The 23,258-nt window shown below is 45.3% G+C and overlaps 1 protein-coding gene across 4 annotated transcripts in view; it reads right to left on the reverse strand.

Moving 5' to 3' along the window:
* The window catches only part of AKIP1 (A-kinase interacting protein 1), a 202,340-nt gene that overhangs the window by 50,443 nt on the left and 128,639 nt on the right, over positions 1-23,258 (reverse strand). For 2 of the 4 annotated variants that reach the window (XM_078683757.1, XM_078683755.1), the window contains exon 2: positions 368-567. The exons of the other annotated variants lie outside the window; for them this stretch is intronic. In XM_078683757.1, the coding sequence (XP_078539883.1) occupies positions 368-556 (189 nt within the window). In that variant the 5' untranslated portion in view covers positions 557-567. The remainder of the gene's footprint in view (positions 1-367; positions 568-23,258) is intronic. 4 annotated transcript variants of the gene reach the window in all.

A 23,258-nucleotide genomic window follows, 5' to 3' on the forward strand; every position in this document is an offset into this window, starting at 1 on the left:
GTTACTCACAAATTCATAGATTAAACCAGATACCACTGTAATCATTGCCAAATAGGGACTGTGTTCAAAACAGAACAAAAATAAAACTTCAAATATTTAGGAATAGGCTTTTAATAAGCTTTAATGAATAAAAAACGTCTTGTAAGAAAACCTGTTTGCTAACAGCTTAAGGTTACAAATCATCAAATCGTCATTTAAACAAAAATGTCCACATTATGATTCAAAACTCAACATACCTGACGTAAAAAAAAAAAAAAAATCAAAGGCTCAATTTACAGAAGGGGTGACTATTCGATGTCACTAAGTGCACCTCAGTTGCAATCTATATGAAGTTGTGCATCACCGAATTAGGATTTTAGGCACTTACTTCTGCCTTCTGCAGTTCCACGTTCGTATCTTCATCGTAATACAAGCCTTGATCCCGGCCTCTAGATCTCCGCACATTGCCTTCATCTGGCCAACTGACCTTTCGTCTCTTTGCACGTTTAAGGACATCAAGGCTAAGCTTGGCCGATCGCTCCAAGGACTGCTCCATCCATGTGCCTCTGCTCGTCATTCCCTCATGGTCTGCGGGGAACATGCAAATTGTATTACGAAGAAGGGAAAAAATATTCTGTTATTTTTGCAGAACTGTCACGGTCGGCAAAGAGAAATTTTGCAACCAACAGTTTGGCAATTATTGACTGGGAATTTGTGATTTCCCATGATGCAGGCACTACTGCCACGTGGCTCTAGTCTTAGCTGCACTCTTGAAGCAGGAGACTACGTCAGTCATAAAGGCAGCCCTTTCTATGGAACTGTAGAACACTGAGTGGGCCTGGCTGCTAAAATCTAATGCTTTCCATAAAACCAACTAAAGCTAGAAAAAAACGGATTGCTTGAACCACGGTGCTATAACGTAAACAACGGAAGCTTGCGTACGCATGATGGTTAGGCGGGTTTGCTTTGCATATAGTCCTACAGCAAATTAAGCACGCGTCTCCTCCGCATGGCTGTGCTCTCTGAGGCAATGCAAACGCTTATGCTGGCCTCATTACCGAAAAGCAAGCTGTGACTGCTGAAAGGGAGCGGTCTTTACTGAATAATGGACATTTTATGAGTCACAGTAGCAAAAGATTCTGTTCTACATGCAACAATGGAAGCCTTAATATGTATGACTGCTAAAGTGCAGGGTTTAACACTGGTAAACCTTACATAAAAATGTTGGAGCTAACAAGTGACTGACTTGTGCCTGGTGTAATTAACATTATGCCCATTGGGGTGTAAGAACCACCCATGACATTCTTTGCTCAAAACTACCGAAAGGGATGAAGGGGGAACAGAATATGAGAGAGGTGTGAGGAAGCAAAAACATGAGGGAGGATGCTCGAAGGTAGGAAGAGGGCACTTGGACCGCTTTCATGGTGGCTGCTTGCACAGAGCTGACGCTCCTACAGGCCCTTTCAAAGTGCAACTGTGCAATAGTGAAATAAAAGGAAATACGGGGCCATGAGAGGGAAAGACTATTTCTGGACAGCTGATAGTAAGAATGCTAGAGAGAGGATGATACAGAGGGGAGACTTAGGAGTATAATGGGAGGAACATTCTACTGTTCTATTGTCCTATGCTTCGCCTATTTCTTCCTCTAAGCCCCCTAATATCGTTTGCTTTTCTTGTGAGGGTCATTGTTGGCGATGGCTTTACATACACCTGTGTGCTATTTCATTTACACAAATTTACAGTATAACAATATTTTATTATTCTTTGGTAATCTATTTCTAGCTCATGTTATATATTCAAAAAGCGTGACATTTAGAGAAATGCGAGTAATCTGGTTAAAACGCAGGGGGTATTCACACTCTTCTCACCACACGGTTATTTTTTTCAAAACGAGGATAACAAATATTTTAAAAAGATGTGTTCGCAAACCTCTCACAGAAAGAGAGAGAAAGAAAAAGGATTTTCATACATTCCAGCAAGGATATCTACATCTGCAAAATGCCAAGGTCACTCTTTCCCATCAATCTTGTTTTCTCTGCAACAGAGACATAATAGAGATGAGCTGCAACCCATACAACACTAGCACATACTGGAACAAGCATTGGAAATGCCATAGGGCTGCTTTTGCTGGAGTTAGAACTATTGGGTCTTGTAAATGACAATGTCTTTTACCCATGTGCTACAGAGTGTATGTATGTGGTGTGTAGTGAAATTAGGTGGGTTGGATTGGAATAGTTAGTAGTGGGATTGTATGACATAGAACTGTATGGTGTGTATTTGTGTACTGGAATTGTGCTGTTGAATTGTGTGCTGTGTAACTGTGTGTATAGCTTTGCCTTTTTGGTGACGAAAAAAAACAAATAGGTGGGAGGTAAGCTCCAGATCTGTGTCTTGGGTGTTAAAAAAAAAAAAGACAAGGTCAGCGAACATTTGATTCCCCGCCACTAACATAATCAGGTTGCCTCGGCAGAGGAGTTCTGATAGTACTCCTCGCTCGAAACAACTCCTGCATTTTCCAAGAGTAAACTTTCACCCAACGAAAACAGCAAAGTTGCTTTTATTAAAAATTGCATAATAATTTGTTTCTGCATAGCAGATACTCTGTTTAAAGACAACACATTCCAGCTCTTAAACTAGCCAAATGGTTTGAAGAAGAGAAAAAATAGTCACCTGGAAACAGAAAAACTAAGTGCGTCAGCAGAACAGCAAGATTCCCTTTTTCGGTCGGGGACCTTAAAGGCTGCGCTTGCGCAGTCTGGGGTCGGAGATTTAATGTCCTTTAGTAGCGCTTTGGAACCCGCCTCCCTGCCCCGTCTCTCCTCCATTGGCTGGCGTCCTAAACGGAGGCCAGCCATTGGAGGAGAGATGCGTCACTCCAATTTAGCCCCGTCTTTTTCGGATTCGGGGGCGTAAGTTTTGCTGTTCTTTAGCTCGTGACGTCGTCCGTCACTCAGGACAGCAAAACACGCCCCCGAATCCGAAAAATTTCGGAAGCTTGAGGCCGCCATTTTGCTGCTGGTAAGGTTGAGGTAGGCTGCTCTCGCTTTCCTCGTTCCCGCCGTCTTTTTTCCCGCCCCCTCCCGCTGTCCGTGTCTTTTTCTTAAAAGGTGACTGCGCACCACGGGTTAAGAGGGTCAGGAAACGCCGTGACGAGAGGTGGAAACCGGAGCAGCAAGAGAAACCGGAACTGTGCTGGCAGCCCCGGCGCTCTGCTGGTAACGGCCACCCCAGCACCGCAGCCGGCCGGAGCACCTCCAAACAAAAACACCATTATATAATGCGCTCCCCAGCGTCAATCACGTGGCATCGAGGCGCTAAATAAATGCTACATTGTTGTTATTCCACGGCGGGCCCTCTGCCGAGCCTTCTGTGCGCGCGGCGGCTCGGTGCAGCCGCGTAGGACTGGTGCTGCGGGAGATGGGGAACAGCTCCCCAGACGGCGCCCTCAGGGAGCAGGGACCAGGTACCGTGCCTCAGGCTGGACTTCTGAAGGATGCGCTGCTTTATGGCTCTAATGCTTGGACGGGATCTGCGCCTGAAGCACTTAGAAAAGTCGCTCGATCTGCGAACAAACTTAATCTATCCGGAGCTGCGGAGAGAGTTGGGAAATCCCACATTTCACCTTCTTCTGGTAAGACGACCGTGCCTGCCTTTTAGAAGATCTTCGTAATAGGTTTACTGTGAAGAGTTTCGTCAGCGCGCGCTGTTTCAGTATAGAGAGCGTTATTTTGAGATAGATAATCTCCGAAATCTGAATTGTCATGCTCAGGATATTAATTCTGCCCAAAACTCGCACCATGTAATTTGAAATAAGCTGGGTTGAGCGATAACCCAATTTGAGAACTTTTACAATTGTAGATTTACAATAGGCATCTCCAACCAGTAGCCCGGGGAGCTACATGAAAAGAAGCCCAGCTTCAGCCCCTTCTCGTGCCCGTCCTCAGAGGCTTGCGAGGCGCACTCGGCTCCCTGCTCCGAGCGGACTATTGTGTTTCCTACCATCGGGATATCAAAGTTTTAAAACACAATCAGTTAAACACACGCTTCCATGCACACATGAAAAGAAGCCCAGCTTCAGCCCCTTCCCGTGCCCGTCCTCAGAGGCTTGTAATCCGCTGTGAATCTCTGCCCTCCCCCGATGGCTGACGCCCCGTGCCTGCAATCCCGGGCTCCGGGCCCCTTTTCCCCGGTCCACTCTCGCGCTCCGAGGCCGGGAGCGGCGGCCTGCGGGCGGGAAGGGCCTCCTGCAGGGAGCGGGCCCTGTGGCATGGCAATGGGGCTCCGTGGGCCGCGGGGAGCGCCTTCTGGAACGGGCTGAAGTAACACAGGGCTCTGCCGTCCTATCGCCGGGAGTGGAGACAATGCCAGGGAGCCTTGGCCCGGGGGCCGTCGCCGCGCACCTGCACCCTCGGCTGTGGCACCCACGACTCGGGGGCAGCCGGAGGACTTTTACCAGCAGCGGGGCACGGTCCGGGCTCAAGCCCCGCATGCATCACCAGGCAGCTGCGCGCGGATAGCTTCACATGCAGGCAGAGGGCATTCACTGCCAAGCGCCGAGCGAGAGGAGACGGGCGCAGACTAAACATAATTGGTGATATAATCGGAGTGAGATTTTGGAGCTGGAAATCCAATGAAAGAATTGCCAGGGTTACGGTGAGATCAAGAGAAGTTTGAGGTGCACGTGAAGCCAAGTTGTGAGAGTCATGTGGTTGGTAATAAAGTCGAGAGGAAGGACCAGGCTTGTGATAAACGAGGGGAAAGCCAAGTCGAGGGTGGTGGTTATGCAATCCTTTATGGAGGGGATTGGAGTCTAATGGAATAGATGATGGAGATCCAGCGAAGAGGGTAAACCAGTGGAGTGTTAACGATTAAAGGAGGGTTAGAATGGGGTAACATGAAATTAGGTGTCTGTTGGCTCGTGAGGGATATCCTAGAATTGTGTCAGTCAGTCAAAATAACTTTATTTCGCCAACACAATGTAGGCATAACCACATCCACCACCACCACATCCACCACCATCACATCCACCACCAACACATCCACCACCAACACATCCACCACCGCATCCACCACCACCACCACATCCACCACCACATCCACCACCACTTCCCCCACCACCACCGCATCCACCACCACATCCACCACATCCACCACCACCACTTCCACCACCACCACATCCGCCACCACCACACCCACCACCACATGCACCACCCCCACCACATCCACCACCACGTCCACCACCACCACATCCACCACCACCACATCCACCACCAAATCCACCACATCCACCACCACATGCACCACCCCCACCACATCCACCACCACGTCCACAACCACCACATCCACCACCACCACATCCACCACCAAATCCATCACATCCACCACCACATCCACCACCACCACCACTTCCACCACCACATCTACCACCACCACATCCATCACCACATCCACCACCACATCCACCAGCACATCAACCACCACCACCACTTCCACCACCACCACCACATCCACCGTCACACCCACCACCGCATCCACCACCACATGCACCACCCCTACCACATCCGCCACCACATTCACCACATCCACCACCACATCCACCATCACCCCCATCACCACCACATCCACTACATCCAGCACCACCACCACATCCACCACCACCACATCCACCACCACCACCACATCCACCACCACCACCACATCCACCACCACCACCACATCCACCACCACCACATCCACAACCACCACCACATCCACCACCGCATCCACCACCACATCCATCGCCACCAACACATCCACCCCCACCAACACATTCACCACCACATCCACCAACAACACCACATTTTAGGTTTCACCTGTATAGCGCTTGCACTGTGCTTGAGAAAACGATTGTGTTTAATATAAACCTACAAGGGACTTATATCCTGCCTCACTCTCTCACTATATAATACTCACTCTTTCGCTTTTTACTACTCGCTCTCTAATACTCTCTTTACTAATAACTCTCTCCTACTCACTATCAACTACTCACTCTACTACTCTACTACTTACTCTGTGTGTGGGTGCTAATGCAATAGGTCTCGCATATGCAAACGATTAAGCTATTGGCAATGTAATGACAATGCCATTTATTTATGATAAAAAAAAAAAAGTCATGAGCAATGCCAATAGCTCCACCTTTAATAATGCCGAGACCATTGCATTGTAAATGCTTGTTTTAAAGGCAACTTGAGTTACATGGGCATTTCGAAGGTTGAAACCAACGTCAGCTCAACCACACATATCTGCAGAGTGCCCTATGCGCTTAGTACTGTCATGACGCCTAGAGAACCCGGGGTTCAAGAAGAAGCGGATTCAGCACTCCAGTTTTTTTAGGTGCTGTGCGTGTGGTTAAAAGGCGCTCGGCTTTCATATTCAGTGGCAATAAACACTGTGGGGATATTCCAGTGGGCCTGAGACCCACAATCTCCAAATAAATATAAATGTGAAATGTGTGAGATAGGTGAATTCGGTAACAGGCTGCAAGGCTTATCAGAGGAAGTATATCAGGGTTAAATGTTTTAAGAATTCTGATGACAAAGGACGGGGTGCAATACTGGTGTCACTTTGAAATAGTGGAGCAAAGCTGTGGGAACTGCGTTGATCAGATGGCAATGTGGGGGTTACGGTATGGATATTATTGGGGAGATGCAAAAAGATTAGGGCAATACTATGGATGAGAGTGTATTGTGGTAAATAAATAAATAATACCCTATTTTTGACTAGACTTATAGCATAACAGATAGCTCAATAAATAAGAGTCAAGATTCGAGGTAGTAGGAGTTTCTGCAGGTTTATTACAGCATAAGGACAGGATCAGGACAACCTGCATGGGAATAGGACAATAAGGCCCGGCAGCTGCCGGGGCTGGGTCTGGGATGAGCGCGCTAACATTTAATAACAAAACATTGACTTATATACATAGCGCAAACACATAGCATTACATTGCAGTAGGCGTAACAGTAGGTGGAGCAGAAGGCGTGACGCGTAGCAGTCGCGAGAGATAACAGAAATAAGAGGTGTAACTGGGAGTTTACTTAGACATGTGATGCAAACGTAACAGAATATGTCATGAATGGGCGGAAACATAGGAGGGGGCTACCTAAGGAGCCGGGACCTCTAACCTAATGGTGCGCGAAAACTGGCAATGACGTGTTACTAGGAGAAGCTGGGGGCTACGAACTCTGTGCTAGGAGTAGAGACTAGAGTCTGGAGGGTCGGAGCGACATGTACCTAAACCCTATCTGGTATCTGATGTTTAGGGAACATGTTGCTATAAACTAGAAGTCATGAGGGGAAAAGCTAACTTGATTCTAAGACTGGACCATGCATTATTCTACATGAAGTGCGTGATGAAGAATACTAAATGACCATTAAATACAGTATTTCTCTAACGTGGAGACGAGAAGGCTAGACAATGACGGAAACTATTGATGCAGTTCAGTAGCTTAGGAATGCAGAGGAGGAGGACTGAACTGATAGCAGGAACTATAACATACTTTTGGCAGACTCAGAGGCAGAGCCGGGGTGCACCGGGCACTGCAAGGCAGGAAGTGAGTGAAGGGTCGAGGATACAGGTGGGGGCTGTATCGCTCCTCAGCGAGGCTTTCAGGAGACAGGAGCTGAATCTGTGGTCCGGGCCCTTTTGAGGCCTGGAAACGGAGACTTTATAATTGAATAACGTGCACACTGAGAAACGTGGCAACATTACTTACATAGGCCTGATATTCGTAGTATTCACGAGGACTGGAAAATAGCATACTAGAGGTGGACACAACTGGAATTGCGTCATTAATCGGACATGGGGAATAACATATGCATATTGGTCATGCACACATAACATATGATGGATGAAGCGTAGGGACACAGAACATGGCAAAATTTACTTTTCCACATTCCCTCCTTGTCACTACGTTTCCATCAGGAAACATCAATTTTCATGATACCATTTATCATTTCATACAGTACCATTTGCTCGTCTCGAATTGTCTTGGAACGGGATTTAGAACGGGGTTTGGGACTAGGAATACAAGAGGTAGCACACATGCTGCAAATCGCAGGGCCACATTGTATACAGAGGCAGCAGCTAAATATGATCGCTACTGCAATACCTAAAAAGGACAGGACTTTCCAACCCCATGCGGAAATTATATTCCAGAACCAACCGGACCATGTCCAGGTGCCTGGATCTTGATGTAACAGATGGGCAATTTTATGGAGTCTGGTTATAGCTGAATAAACAGACGGCGCGTTATTTGGAATGAAAATACAACAACTGGATCCGAGAACTCTACAGGCCCCGCCCCTATCGGCCAGTATGACGTCAAGGACGAGACGATTCTGTAAAACGACAATTCTCATAAAGGATTGCTCTTCAGTTAAGTTACCTAGAGCGGAGGCAGTCTCATCTACTACTGCTTCAAGGGTTCTTGTTAACCTACGAATGAGCTTACTATTTACAACTGTACCTAAATAAGGGAAAACACCTTTATCTATATCAATGAATTGCTCTGCGGCGGTTTCAGTATAATCGACAATCGGGAGATTTCTCTTGTGTCTGGTATGTACTAGGAAGGAATTCCTATGATAGTCAGGTGGGGCTAGAAAAACAGGTGGCAGTAGGAAAGCAATGTAACAGGTTCCCTCCCAATCGAGGGGCAGACGGACATATGCAGTTTGACCACAAATAAAATAAGAATGACGTGAAGCTTTAAAAATAAATTTCCTACCGTCACCATACTGGATAACAGTAGTACATTCACTATGACCTATATGTACAGAACCATAACTACGGACACATAATTCGCCTTTGACTGGTAGTACTGAAATAGCGGGTGAGTCTGGAGTAGTATCAGACTGAACATTCAGAACCATGAAATTCGACGAATAATTTCCTAAATTATATACTTCATTTTCTAAATCTAAACCTGTTCTGTGGGGGAGACCTTGCTTGTCTGGGAAACATGTACTGTTAAGAAAAGACATATCTGTTGAGGATGACGTTAACGTGGACCATGCTCCACACGAACCATTGTGTGAGAATGGATAAGGAAAGAGTGGCAGAACTCCCTTCGGCGTCTGGAAAGGGGGGAGTCGACCACACACCCAACAATTAGTGGCATTGCTGGTCTGGTGTGAATAATGTAACATACGGATAAATGTGTTATTACGCATAGCGAGGCGGTATGAATATTCGTGAGGAGGCAGATCACTAAACGTGTGCTCTACTGTAGCATGAGCAGACATATTTACATGAGGAACTGGAAAACACAGATAGAAAGCATAGCTGGTGCAGGAAGCCATTATGCTGATGAATAATACGAAACTCAGAAAAACGATACATTTGATTGAGCTTTGACTGACTCTCTCACTATGGGGGTCTATTTTATACATGTCAGAAACAGTCTAACCGTTTCACCTAGGGGAGGACTTATACAATCAAACTGGCTGACTTATTAGACCTGAGCTTTAACTTATACTCCTGTTGCGGAGTTTTCTCTAACAAGGGAGGGGTTGTAATAATGTCTTGTGCGGGACAGTCCTTTAAAACAATGTTCTGGCAATCCTTCGAATCCTGGGAAATGTTCTTGGAAATGTTTTTGAAGACTGGTTTCGATCCTTTGAAAAGTTTTACATGAGAAAGGTGGACCCACCCCTTCCTGCCTTCCAACTTGACGGCAGTTCGGGTGGTCAAGAGGACCTGACGTGGCTCCTTCCAACGTGGTTCCAGCGGACTTGATCTGTCGAAATTTCTGATCATCACAAGGGAGCCTGGAACGATCTCGTGCGGTGCCACCTCGGTATTGTCTGGAAATGCGGCGGCAACCTGTGAACGACATGAGTTGAGGGCAGACATCAAGGAAGCTAGGTAATCTGTCAGCATATTACATGAAACATCGGTAATACTTCGGGGTCTAGGAGTACCCCACATGTTAGGGGGGCGGCCGAAAACGACCTCATACGGGGACAGACCTGATCTGGAATGTGCGACCATACGCATGTAAAACAGAGCGACGGGCAGAGCTATTAACCAGTCCACACCCTTGTCTTTACAGACTTTTGCAATGCGGATTTTCAGAGTCTGATTATGCCTTTCGACTAGTCCAGCTGCTTCTGGATGGCGTACACAATGAAACTTCCACTGGTACCCTAACAAAAGGGAAACGTGTTTCATGAGTTCAGATGAGAATGGCTGGCCGTTATCAGAATATACGACTCTAGGGAGTCCATATCTAGGGAAAAATTCACAAACCAACTGCTTGGCAGTGGTCGCGGCTGTGTAATCTGGGACTGGATATGCTTCTGTCCATCTGGACAAGGCGCATACAACTACAAGGACATACTTGAAACCTCGACATCGCTCCATTTGAATATAATCCATCTGGAGGACCTCAAAAGGGTGGTCAGGGGGCTGGAAACCACCTTGTTCCACCGGGACACTTTTACCTGGATTAAACTGACAACATATCATACAGGTACGGACTTTCTGCTTGGCTGCAGCTCGTAAATGCTTGTTGAACCAAATGTTCTGGATACTGTCTAACATAGCTTTTTCTCCTAAATGTGCTGGACTATGTGCGGTATTGATAATGACTTGAACCATAGAATCGGGGAGAAACCATGTGGCTCTACCCTTCGTTAACCATCCTTGATCTGTCTGGACCCCTCCTTGTACAGACCATTTCTTGATTTCATCGGGAGTAGCATGTGACTGAATATCTATGACATCTTGAGTAGGGTCCTTAACTGTCATGCATGTAATCGGATCTGGAGTACGTGTCTGATTAACTGGAATGTCTGGAGTCTGTGCTGTAAGCTTGGCTGTGCGGTCTGCTAAATCATTACCTTGGGAAATAATGTCTGTGACTTTCGTATGTGCTTTGCATTTCATAATAGCAATAGATGTCGGTAAATGTATGGCATCTAACAGGGCTTGAATAAGGAGACCATGCTGAATCTTGGTTCCATGAGAAGTCATGAAACCTCTCTCCTGCCAGAGCACTCCGAAGTCGTGTACAACTCCGAATGCGTAACGTGAATCTGTGTAAACATTAACCTTCAGGTTCTTGGCATGTATACAGGCTTGTGTCAGAGCGACTAGCTCTGCTGCTTGAGCGGACAGAGTATCAATACGGTGTGTTTCAATAACTTCAGTGTCAGTAGTCACTGCATACGCGGCGACTAGTTCTCCTGTACTAGTTCTCATACATGAACCATCCACATAAAGTGTCAGGTCAGGATCTGGTAACGGAATGTCTGTCAGGTCTTGTCTTGGCTTTGTCGTAATGTTAACTACTTCCACACAGTCATGTGGGTCTGGATTTGAATTAACTGATGGTAACAGTGTAGCAGGATTCAGGACGTTGCAGCGTCTAATTTCTATGTGTGGCTGGAACAGTGTCAATTCATAACCTGTTAAACGTGCAATTGTCAAGTGCTGAGTTTGTGTTCGGTTTAAAAGAACTTCTACTGAATGTGGGACCTGTACTGTCAGGGAATGTCCTAAAACTATGGAATCACTTTGTCTGATAGCTAGTGCTGTGGCTGCAACTGACTTGAGGCACGCAGGCAACGCCTGGGCGACTGGATCTAATGTGCTCGAAAAATAAGCACAGGGTTTGTATTGACCTGCTTGATCTTGTGTGAGAACAGATAATGCTGTACCTTTGCGTTCTGTAACGAAAAGTGTAAAAGGCTTACTGTAGTTCGGTGTAGCTAGAACTGGAGCTTGACATAGGGCTTTCTTTAACTCGTTGAAACTAAGTGTATGGTCAGATGTCCAAGGGAGGACAGTCGATACGGCTGCCTCCTGTGTCGTTAACTGTATCAGTGGCTTGGCTAGAAATGCATACTGGGGAATCCATTGTCTACAATAAGAAGTAAGGCCGATAAAGGCACGTACCTCCTTCTGGGTTCTGGGCTGGGGAAGACTCGCTATTAACTGGATACGGTCGGGTGTCAACTGCCTACCCCTCTTGGACAGCAAGTGTCCTAAGTATACCACTTGCTGGACACAGAATTGAAGCTTCGAAGGTGACACCTTGTGCCCCATCTCGGCTAGAAAATACAAAACTGTAAGGGATGCTCGCTCGCAAGCACGTTCAGAACGGGCTGTGATCAGTAGATCATCGACATACTGGAGCAGGGCAGTGTCAGTTGGCATGTGAATGTTGTCTAGTTGTCTCTTGAGTGCTTGACTGTAAATACTAGGGCTTTCTGTGAAACCTTGAGGAGCGCGTGTAAACATATAGCTCCTTCCATTTAAACAGAATCCGAAAAGAAACTGGCTGTCTGGATGAATTGGAACACTAAAAAATGCATTCTTGAGGTCAATAACAGTGAAAAACATGGCTTCGGAATCAATGGCTGTTAACAGGGAAGAAATGTCTGGGACAACTGGGTACTGAGGAATAATACATTTATTAAGCTCTCGTAAATCAATCACTAATCGATATACTGGGGGTGCATTTGGATCAGTACGTTTCATGACTGGAATGATCGGAGAATTACACACATTGGAGTCAGTTTCTACAACTACTCCTTGAGCCATGAGCTCGTCAATAATTTTGGATAAGGCTGCTACAGCCTCAGGTGGCAATCTGTACTGTCTGATTCGGGGTAACACTACACCTGGTTTGAGAGTCACACGATAGGGTGTGATTTGCATGTAACCTACATCAGTTGGACCTTGCGCCCATAAATGCTGCGGAACATTAGACAATCTTGAATCAAAATCTCGTAATACATAGTGACCCTTAAAGTCACGTAGGAACAGACGTATTCCCTCTGGGGAACAGCAAATAACTGCACCTAATTCTTTCAATGTCTTAATGCCTAATAGATTTTCTGGACATGACTTAGTAAGTAACAGATCAGTAGTACGGGACAATGGACCTACTTCTAGAGTAACTGGCTTTGATATCTCATTAACTATGGGTTTTCCTGAAAATCCAAGGGAAACATTTCTTGAGCCTGAGAGCGGAGCCCCTGGTACTTCGGCGTGACTAATTGTGGTCCTACTTGCCCCTGTATCGATCAAAAACTTTCTGTCTTTCCCTAATACTTGACTATGAACATAGGGACCTTCTTGGTCTACAGGTATCTCGATGAGAGGCAAGCCTACCTCCCTCTCTAGGCTGTTTCATGAATATGACTGGTACTCTGGATACTCGGACTGTGCATACTGGTACATCTGCGATGTAACGTGCTGTGTTGCAGCAATAGGCTGCGGTACTGTAACTGTCTGTGGTGCATTCTGTGACTGAGGAGTCTGTGAAACTTGTTCTTGTCTCGGCGGACGTGGTCTTTCTTTAGTCTTACCAGTAGCTATGTTGTGTTTCAGAACTGCACACTCGTTTATAAAATGACCTGGCTGTTTACAATAATTGCAGTTCCCTTTAATGGGAGCCGCAGGATGACTGGCTTGATTCGGACCCCTCTTCTGACTGTCTTGAGGAATAGATTGTGCAACTAGCACTTTCATTTTCGTGTCTTTCATACGTTTTCTTTCGTGTTCTTGCTCTTCTCTGATTCTATTCTGGTGATACTGGAGCATCTGGAGCACCTGGGACGGAGTATTTGCTTGCCAGGTGCTTTCGACTTTCAAAACTCGGTTTTTAATTTGTGGACTTGAATTCTCGACTAATTTGGTAACGAAAAGATGAGGGTATGACTCACTACTTGTCTTGAGACCACTGTTAATACTGAAACATTTCTCAAATCTAGAATAAAAATCACTAATATCCTCATCTTGTTTCTGTTTACAGGCTGAGATTGCATCCCAGTCTTCTTTCCTAGTTGTCAATAATCTAGGTAAAACTTGAATCAATAATTCTGGTAATTCTTTACATTTATCTCCAAGACCGGTACCTGGTACTCGTGCCTTGTCTTCAGCTTCTAGAGCTGTCCAATCGATCTTTTTCTCTCCCACCTCCCATTCTTTTTCCTTTAACTTTTCATACACCCCTGCGGGTAGCAGGACCTTTAACATTTTAATGATATCTGGGTAAGTGTATTCTCCCATACGGAGCATGTCTTTTAATTCTCTATGGAACCCCGCTGGATCTTTGTCATGACAGGGGATTAATTTCTTCATTTCAAGAAGTTCCATCTTTGATATCGGAGTGTATACAAACACTCGTTGCATTACGCCACCCGCCCCTTGGACTGGGTGGACTTCTCGTAGCGGATTCTGTCTGTCTATGTAGAATGGTTTACTTTCTGGGGGTGAGACATGAACAAAATGCGGGTTCAGGAACGTTCTATACTTGTGGCGCTGTTCTAGAATGACACTAATTAAATCGGTACCTAGACCTTTCCATCTGTACTGGAGTAACTCGTTCAGAATATCATGCAACGGACCTGGATCAGAATGTTGACCCTCATACAGAGTAATGAGGTGCTGGATCATATACATACCCACCAGTCGTTGCTCGGCTGGGGGCAATTTCAGAAACATTTGTGCCACTATTTCGTCTGGAAAAGTGGTAGAATCAGTAATCCATCGGACTGCTGATCGGGCTAGTTCTTGTTCGTGCATGGTACTTAATTCGCTATAACCGACTCGTGATTTCAGAATGTGATCGGTAGCTTGAAATACTTGTTCTAGAGAGCCTCGTTCTGGTGCTGGATGATGAAAAATAGACTTAGGTTCTGGACGTAAATGGCGATCTGGAAATCTGGATTTTCCTACATACGCTATTCTGGCGGGATTCTCGTCTTCCTCTTCAGGATCAGAGATACTTTCTTTCTCGCTTACTTGTGCTGCTTTACGCTGTTCGTGTAACCTTATTATTTCTTTACGAATTTTCTTGTACATACTTTCCATGGCACTAATGGTCTTGTGCTTACCCTCGGCTATATTATCACTCCACCTTGTTAGGATTCTCATTTCGGCGGGATCTTTAGTCGGGTAATCTTGTTCTCTTATTAGACAATTGATCAGGAACTTTAATATCATGAGCTGAATCTCGGCTTTCCTTTGAGACATAATTTCGCCAATACTTTCTGGATCATCCCCTGTACGGATGAAACGATATATTCTGTCTAGATCTTCTTTCATATTTGGTAAGGTGACTAGATACTCGGTCACCCTTCTTACGCGTACGGAATATAAAACCATAGTATATTCGCCTGGAACTGGATCATAGACGCATTCGTTAAGGGCTTGCCTGATTTCTGTGACAGACTTATTACTTTTAGGAGTACGCTGTGATGCTTGAGCATGTAATTCGAGTGCTGATAAACGCTTGTGTGGCGGCGGGGTTTGAGGAGGACCTCCTCCTGCGGCCCCTAGACTAGAATCGTCGACTGACATTCTTCGTGCTTGCAGGGTCGGTAATTGTAACGTGGGCTGAACTTGTATGGCAGGCTGACCCGGGGGTACCGTAACAGGTACTCCGGTGTCTGGAGGAACGGGAAGTGCCTGATTTACAGGGACAGGTGGAGCGCGAACTGGATTTGCATATTCTGGAACTGTGTCGTCCAAATAGGACGAAATAAAAATATCAGCTGCGGTCGGTTTGTGACGTAGCTTGGTCGGAACTAATGGTGGCGGGAAATTACTGGGTGCCTCTGGGGTCGCTTTTGGCAAGCCTTCGGCAAGGAGAGGATACATACCCTTAATAAGGGCATGCCTCTGTCTGTCTGACTGTTCGGCTTTGACTTGTTCACCTATCTCGATTAATTCTCTTTCTTGGGCTCGTTCTTGGGATTCTCTACTTAACTCTGACTTTCTGACTTCCTTTTCCGTTCTTCTATGCGCTTCCTTACGCCATAACTCGATGGCATCTTTCTGTGACTGTCTGGCTTTCTTTTTCCATAATGCTTCTTCTACTCGCATGATACATTCGGCATCCCATGTACCCGATACGGGCCATCTATACTTTTCTTCTAACTGTTTGGTATACTCTACCCATAAATCTAGATACAATATGGCGCTTATGCCATGTTTCTGATACATAAAATGACCTGGACTGTCCCTAGGCGGGACAGGAACTGCTGCTTCCAGCAGACCCTTTCTAGTTTTTAACTGACGTAACTTGGAAAAGAGCGGCATTCTAAACTTGAATCGGAACACAATACAATACACGAAAAACAATAACAATTGGGAAAACAATTCAGGCATACCACGACATTGGAAATACATTAAACAACATTATAAATAACAGTTCGAACAGAATACTACCTGAAAATACTGAAAACAGAAACAGAACAGAATTCTCGAGAACGGAACAGACCAGAGTTACTGGATGCACTGCTGTAACAGTACGGAACATACCGGTCCCATAAAGGAACGCATCAAGACCCGTATCCACCTAGGTGAACACTTCGTTTGTGGGCTTGGGTACCACCAACCCACGGACCAGGAGTCAATTTAGACTGACCCTGTCTAGACACTACCCCAGCAATGGTACTCACCGGGCAGCACGGAACGGAAGGCCTCGGACGGGACTGGACTACGACGGACTTCGGACTTCGGACTTCAGTTACGGGTGGGCCTCCGGATACCTCGGACCTTGGACTCTCGGCTTGGGCTCTGGTCGGGACTCGCCGCGTTCCTCCACCGTCTCGTTCGGATGCTGGACCGCCTCCTCCGTCTCCTCCGTGGGCCTGAGGGATACTTGGAGCAGAAATATCTGCCAGTGCACGGTATGGTTCCGTCACGACTGCAGAGGGTCAGGGGGTCGGCGTGGCTTCACCGACGCGTGGGGAAAGGGCAAGTCCCTATTCGGGCGCCATTATGTGGTAAATAAATAAATAATACCCTATTTTTGACTAGACTTATAGCATAACAGATAGCTCAATAAATAAGAGTCAAGATTCGAGGTAGTAGGAGTTTCTGCAGGTTTATTACAGCATAAGGACAGGATCAGGACAACCTGCATGGGAATAGGACAATAAGGCCCGGCAGCTGCCGGGGCTGGGTCTGGGATGAGCGCGCTAACATTTAATAACAAAACATTGACTTATATACATAGCGCAAACACATAGCATTACATTGCAGTAGGCGTAACAGTAGGTGGAGCAGAAGGCGTGACGCGTAGCAGTCGCGAGAGATAACAGAAATAAGAGGTGTAACTGGGAGTTTACTTAGACATGTGATGCAAACGTAACAGAATATGTCATGAATGGGCGGAAACATAGGAGGGGGCTACCTAAGGAGCCGGGACCTCTAACCTAATGGTGCGCGAAAACTGGCAATGACGTGTTACTAGGAGAAGCTGGGGGCTACGAACTCTGTGCTAGGAGTAGAGACTAGAGTCTGGAGGGTCGGAGCGACATGTACCTAAACCCTATCTGGTATCTGATGTTTAGGGAACATGTTGCTATAAACTAGAAGTCATGAGGGGAAAAGCTAACTTGATTCTAAGACTGGACCATGCATTATTCTACATGAAGTGCGTGATGAAGAATACTAAATGACCATTAAATACAGTATTTCTCTAACGTGGAGACGAGAAGGCTAGACAATGACGGAAACTATTGATGCAGTTCAGTAGCTTAGGAATGCAGAGGAGGAGGACTGAACTGATAGCAGGAACTATAACATACTTTTGGCAGACTCAGAGGCAGAGCCGGGGTGCACCGGGCACTGCAAGGCAGGAAGTGAGTGAAGGGTCGAGGATACAGGTGGGGGCTGTATCGCTCCTCAGCGAGGCTTTCAGGAGACAGGAGCTGAATCTGTGGTCCGGGCCCTTTTGAGGCCTGGAAACGGAGACTTTATAATTGAATAACGTGCACACTGAGAAACGTGGCAACATTACTTACATAGGCCTGATATTCGTAGTATTCACGAGGACTGGAAAATAGCATACTAGAGGTGGACACAACTGGAATTGCGTCATTAATCGGACATGGGGAATAACATATGCATATTGGTCATGCACACATAACATATGATGGATGAAGCGTAGGGACACAGAACATGGCAAAATTTACTTTTCCACAGTATACTGGTGAGCTTCGCTACCTGATCTTACCCCCAACAACTCAATCAGCAAGAGAAGGCGGCGGCATGCTAAGTGGCGGAAGGGACGGGCAGCAGAAGAGGGGCTACAGGAGGAGCAGTGATGCATGCACAAAGAGTACGAGAGAGCAGAGCACACAGTAGTGCTCGTGAAAAGCGCCTTTATGATAAACAGCCGGGCTTGTGAAAAGCGCTCATAAATGCCAAAGTAGTCCTAACTCTGCCAAAGCAGTACAACAACGTTCTCTGCTTAGTTACGATTCTATATGGCAGAGTGTGCTGCTCCACTGGCTCTAGCACACAACCAAGGGTGCAGATGTTTCATCGGGATTGCAGGCAGTGTACTCGGGTCGCACAGCAACAAGCTGACAGAGGCTGGCAGCAATCGGGTGCGTAGCATCATGTTCTGATGCCATTCTCTGCTTGTTCAAGCTGCTGTGTGGCATAGATATGCACACACACACCGCTCTGCTTGAAGAGAGGAAACTAACAGAAAAAGAGTGCGCCTGAACTTACAGTGGAAAGCTACTCGGTAGGTGCGCGCTGCTCTGTGGGCGGTAACTAAATAGACACAGTAGAGACAAGGAGGGTAAATGAACCAGTAGAAATCAATATATTTTGAAGAGAAATCGAAGAAGCAAATATAAAGCAAATGCGCAGTTAAAGCCCACAAACCTGAATACAACATGTTTTAAAGAGACAGCGCAAGCGCTGCTTAAGCTCGACCTAAAAATACAAGCAATGATCAGGCATGTGTGCACACCTTCTAGGAATCTCTTAATTTTGGCAACATTATGTTGATAACGTGACATTAACTAGGACTATGAAAAAAGGCATTCTAACAAGAATTATTACGTAGTATGCGATCAGTTTTCATGTTATTTACATGTTGCGATTTCATAATAACCATCATTTTTCTATTTGCAATTACACTTTTAAACACGTTTGGCACTAAAAAGGGACTCAATATTTAATAAAGCCTCTTAAGAGTATAACTGTGAACTTATTGTGTGTGTACATCTATTGAGGAAAAGAGGACCCATAACCCACTAGAAACACTAATGTTTCCCTAACAGTCTCTGCCAGGATCGGATTGCTGCCAAAAAAGCATTATATCCAGGTAAGTTGTGTGGTACAGCCTGTCTGTTTATTCTCAAGGTGGTAAATAGGATCCTGTCTGTGTTTGTTTATTGACAAAGGAAGACCTAAGGGCTGTGGTTACACTATAACTTGTAAAAACGTGTCATGTGATATATGCATGAGCTGGTTAGCCGAGTACCCCCAAGGCCACACACAAGTACTTACTAATTATTACTGATATTGGTTTTGTCCCTCAGTTCAGCTAGGACTGTTTGTTATGCAGCTAAACTATTAGAAACATTATCTTTTTTGATTGAGTTTTTAATCATAACCTGAATCTGTATTAAAATGGTGGATGGGTCTATACGAATAAGGGCAAATGTTAGAGGTCTGCTGACACATTTGACTGCATGGGGGTTCTCTGCCACAGAAGTTTATCATTTTGGGACTGCAGTGGTTGCACAGAGACCTATGCAAACAATTAGTCCACGTACTATGAAGGCAGATATGTGCAAGGTGCTCACCAAACAAGACAACATTCTTCTTTGGATTGCCCACACGGAAATTTTCTTACTTAAGGTAGATGCTAAGACCGATGTGCGCTCACCATAAATCACACATTAGCACTTTACACAGCTGCTATACAATCAAACTGGGAAAACACTCTCAGTGCTGAATGGAGAGATGCTCAGGGGTACATGCCCGGAGCTCCCACCAGCTCTGTACCCCATGGAAGACATGTACTAGGTTACATCTCCCACCGGCTCATCGAACACCTACTGACGTCACTTATAACACTGGCTTTCTCCCCCTTCCCACCAGAGTGCACAGGAGCGATTGTGCGCAACACTCTTACAATATTGGTACCTTTAGGTGCTTACACCCCCACTTCACAGGCAACCCTCTATACTTACATATGCTGTTGATGTTGACGCAGAGCTACCGTTGTTTTATTTACCCTTATTTTCTTTCCTTTTATTCATATTGCTTCCCTTTCACTTGAGAAACAATAATGTTGTGTGTAACAATACTGTGATGTTTCATTGGCTGGCAGGCGCACAGTTGAAGTGTAATGAAGAAAAATCGGAGGTACTTCTGTATGGCTCATTCCTAGAGGATTTCAGGGATAGGCTATGGCCCACTGATTTCCGATGTCCTACTGTAAGCAAGAGCTCTGCCAAAAATCTTGGGGTTTGGTTCGATGAAGACTTGAACTTCTCAACTCAGATAAAAAAGCTGACCGGGACATGTTTTTTGACCCTGAAAATCTTGAAGAAATGTCTTCCTCTGCTGCCAGTTAGCGCTAAGGAGACGGTGGTCAGAGCACTGATTTTGTCTCGCTTATATTATGCTAACGCCTTGCTGGTTGGCAGCCCGGCTTATTTGACCAGGAAACTTCAAGTGGTCCAAAATGTGGCCGCTAGACTGCTACTGGGATTGCCTCTTAAACAGAGTGTTTGTTTTCATTTACGTACTCTGCATTGGCTCCTGGTGGAGTCTCGCATTAAATTTAAAACGCTTTCCATTGCTCATCGTGCTGTGTATGGACTAGGTCCTAGCTATTTGCAGAAGCGATGTGCCTTCTATAAACCTTTTCGACACCTGCGCTCATCGGATCAGTTGCTTATGCAGAATCCTCCGTTTAATCGCCAGAGGCTAGGCGGTAACTCCTATGTCCGCAAAGCTGCCCTGGCCTGGAACCTATTACCGCTGGCTTTAAGGAGTATTCATGACCCATTGCTTTTTTTAAAAAAAACTAAAAACGCTGCTCTTTTAAGCCTGACATCGGAGTGTAGATAAATTGAAATGTGATATACATAACTTTAATAAACACTTTTTAAACAGTTTGCCCATACAACAAATAAGTTGGAGCAGACAGTACCCATCCAACACCAAGATAAAATATAGAGTACTGCCTATGTGTCTTTCCTTGCGAATGGTACCACCAGTGGAGGATTGTGCTACAAGTGGAAGTGTTTTTGCTAGCATATATACCAAAGCCCAGTTGCATCCTCTTCAGCACTGTTAAAAGATGTTCTGAAACAAATGCGAAATTAACATGGAGCCACTACAGCTTCTGATTTAGGCATGACGTTAATGGGTAACTTTGATGCGGTTAATTTAATAGTTTAGGGAAAGCAGCTTTGTTGGCCAACAAGTATGAATGAAAACCACCTAAAATTATTTCGGAAACGTACATACCCATAGGTCAGGATACCTTACGTACTCAACCTGTAGCTCAAGCCTATGATGGAGGTAGAGGAGACAGTTAGGAGAAGCCACTTGATGCTAAGAAAAAGCAGAAGACTGAACAGAAAACAAGGACCAAGATGTCTGAACCATTTGGACAGTTGCAAACGCTCCAGTTCTGCATCTGTTACCAGGAAAATGTTTTATTTGTATGTGCTAATCCGCTTTCAGGAGTCTGAAAGGTTTTTCCAACTCCTAAAATGGGATTGAAAATGGATAACGATTTGGTATCTGCATGGGGCATTTAGAAGGGTTCAGTTCCACATACCAAATTGGCATCAAAATGTATCAATGTTTTGCGACTGAAATCTGGTCACAAAACATTGATTACCGATACCTCAATGGAGGTGGTAATGCATTTACAAACAAAACTTCGTATTTGGATGTAAAAAAAATTTTTGAAGAGTAGGCAGTGGTTCACAGAACAACTGGAATCTTTTTTTATAGCCCCGAAAAAACGAAACCTTTCTTTTTAAATCCGGTCCTGTTTCCTCTAAGGCAAAGAACTGCATTTTAGAAAAAAAGTTCACTCTATTGAAAGGCAATCACAGGCAGTGTGGTCTGTTAACCCCAGGTGGCCACCATCCCTGTAGCCGCCAACTGTAGTGAGCCACAATTTGTGGCCTACCTCATTAATATTCATGAACCAAGATTCCGATTTTTTAAGAACCGACCTATTACACATAGGCCAGTTCTTAAAGATCTTCACTGGGTGCAATTTGCAACCAGTATTTTGTGATCAGATATTTGTGCATCTAGCCCAAGGTCTGGGCCTGGCACTTGAATTCACAACAGCAGGCGTTCAAATGGAATGCTTATAATTTGAGGGAACATGAAAAAGTTCAAAAGCAGTATTGGCATCAGTACACTGATAGCTGTTTTCCAATTCTTCGGAGCACTCGGTGTACCAAATGCTCAGGAAAATATCAAAATAACATCCAAACTCAGACAGATAAACAAGCATTGGCAAAGCCAAAAGGATTTGCTGATAGGAGACCTATTGGCTTTGTCAAATAGGTGGGGGTGCTAACGGGGATAGTGAAGAAACAGATGAGGTGGGTGGGAGAGGAGAGAAGGCACAGGATTGCAAAACCAGGGAGCAGATTGGGATATATAAAGTACCACATTTATAATGCCTCACTGCTGTTTTTTCATAGAATAAAAGGTCTCACGTGCAGCCTCTCTGCTTTAGAAGTACTGGTGGCTGGGGCAGACATAAAGTGTCAAGCGTTCCACTGTCCATTACAGAAATTGACAGCCGGTTCGGAGCCTGCTGAAGTAACAAGGCACACACAGAGTGGCTGAAAATAAGTGTGCTCATCTTACGGGACGAAACCAACGAAAAAAGCAGTGCGGGAATAACCCCAGAAATTGCCGAAAGTGAAAGCCTATTGGTAATAGGGGCCATGCTACGAAGTAGGGAGCAAGATACCAAAAGGAGGAACAAAGAACACATATTAACAAGATAGTAGCAACCGTTTTAGAAGGGCACATGAAGTAGCAAATAGAATGCGATGGGTGGACTGTAAGCCCACAGACTAGCTGCAGCATGTCTCGAAGAGACAGTGTATGTGCTGCCTAGGCGAGAACTAAAAAGGACAAGAAAGATATGTTGAGTAAGAAAGAGAAATTATCAGACTGAAAAGCTCATTATAAGAACAAGAAAGTAGTTGGTTTAACCAAAAGAAGGTGTCTCTGAAAGTGAGAGTACTTTTGTGGAACAGAAAATAAGAAGCACCACCATTTTTTTAGGTTTGGTCTAGTCTACACAGAGTTTGCAAAATAACTTTTAAATAAAACTTCAAATCTTAAAAGGGGCTTAGAGAATGCCCATTACTTACCTTTACTTACCATTGGTCGGCTCCCAAGTCACTTGTTTCTTTCCTTTCTATTGGTCAGTGCCTCCTCCTTGCCTCAGACTTCCTTGTGGGCTTCAGTGTTCGCT

The sequence above is a fragment of the Lissotriton helveticus genome, chromosome 3_1 (assembly GCF_964261635.1).
Source record: "Lissotriton helveticus chromosome 3_1, aLisHel1.1, whole genome shotgun sequence".
NCBI classification, from domain to species: Eukaryota; Metazoa; Chordata; class Amphibia; order Caudata; family Salamandridae; genus Lissotriton; species Lissotriton helveticus.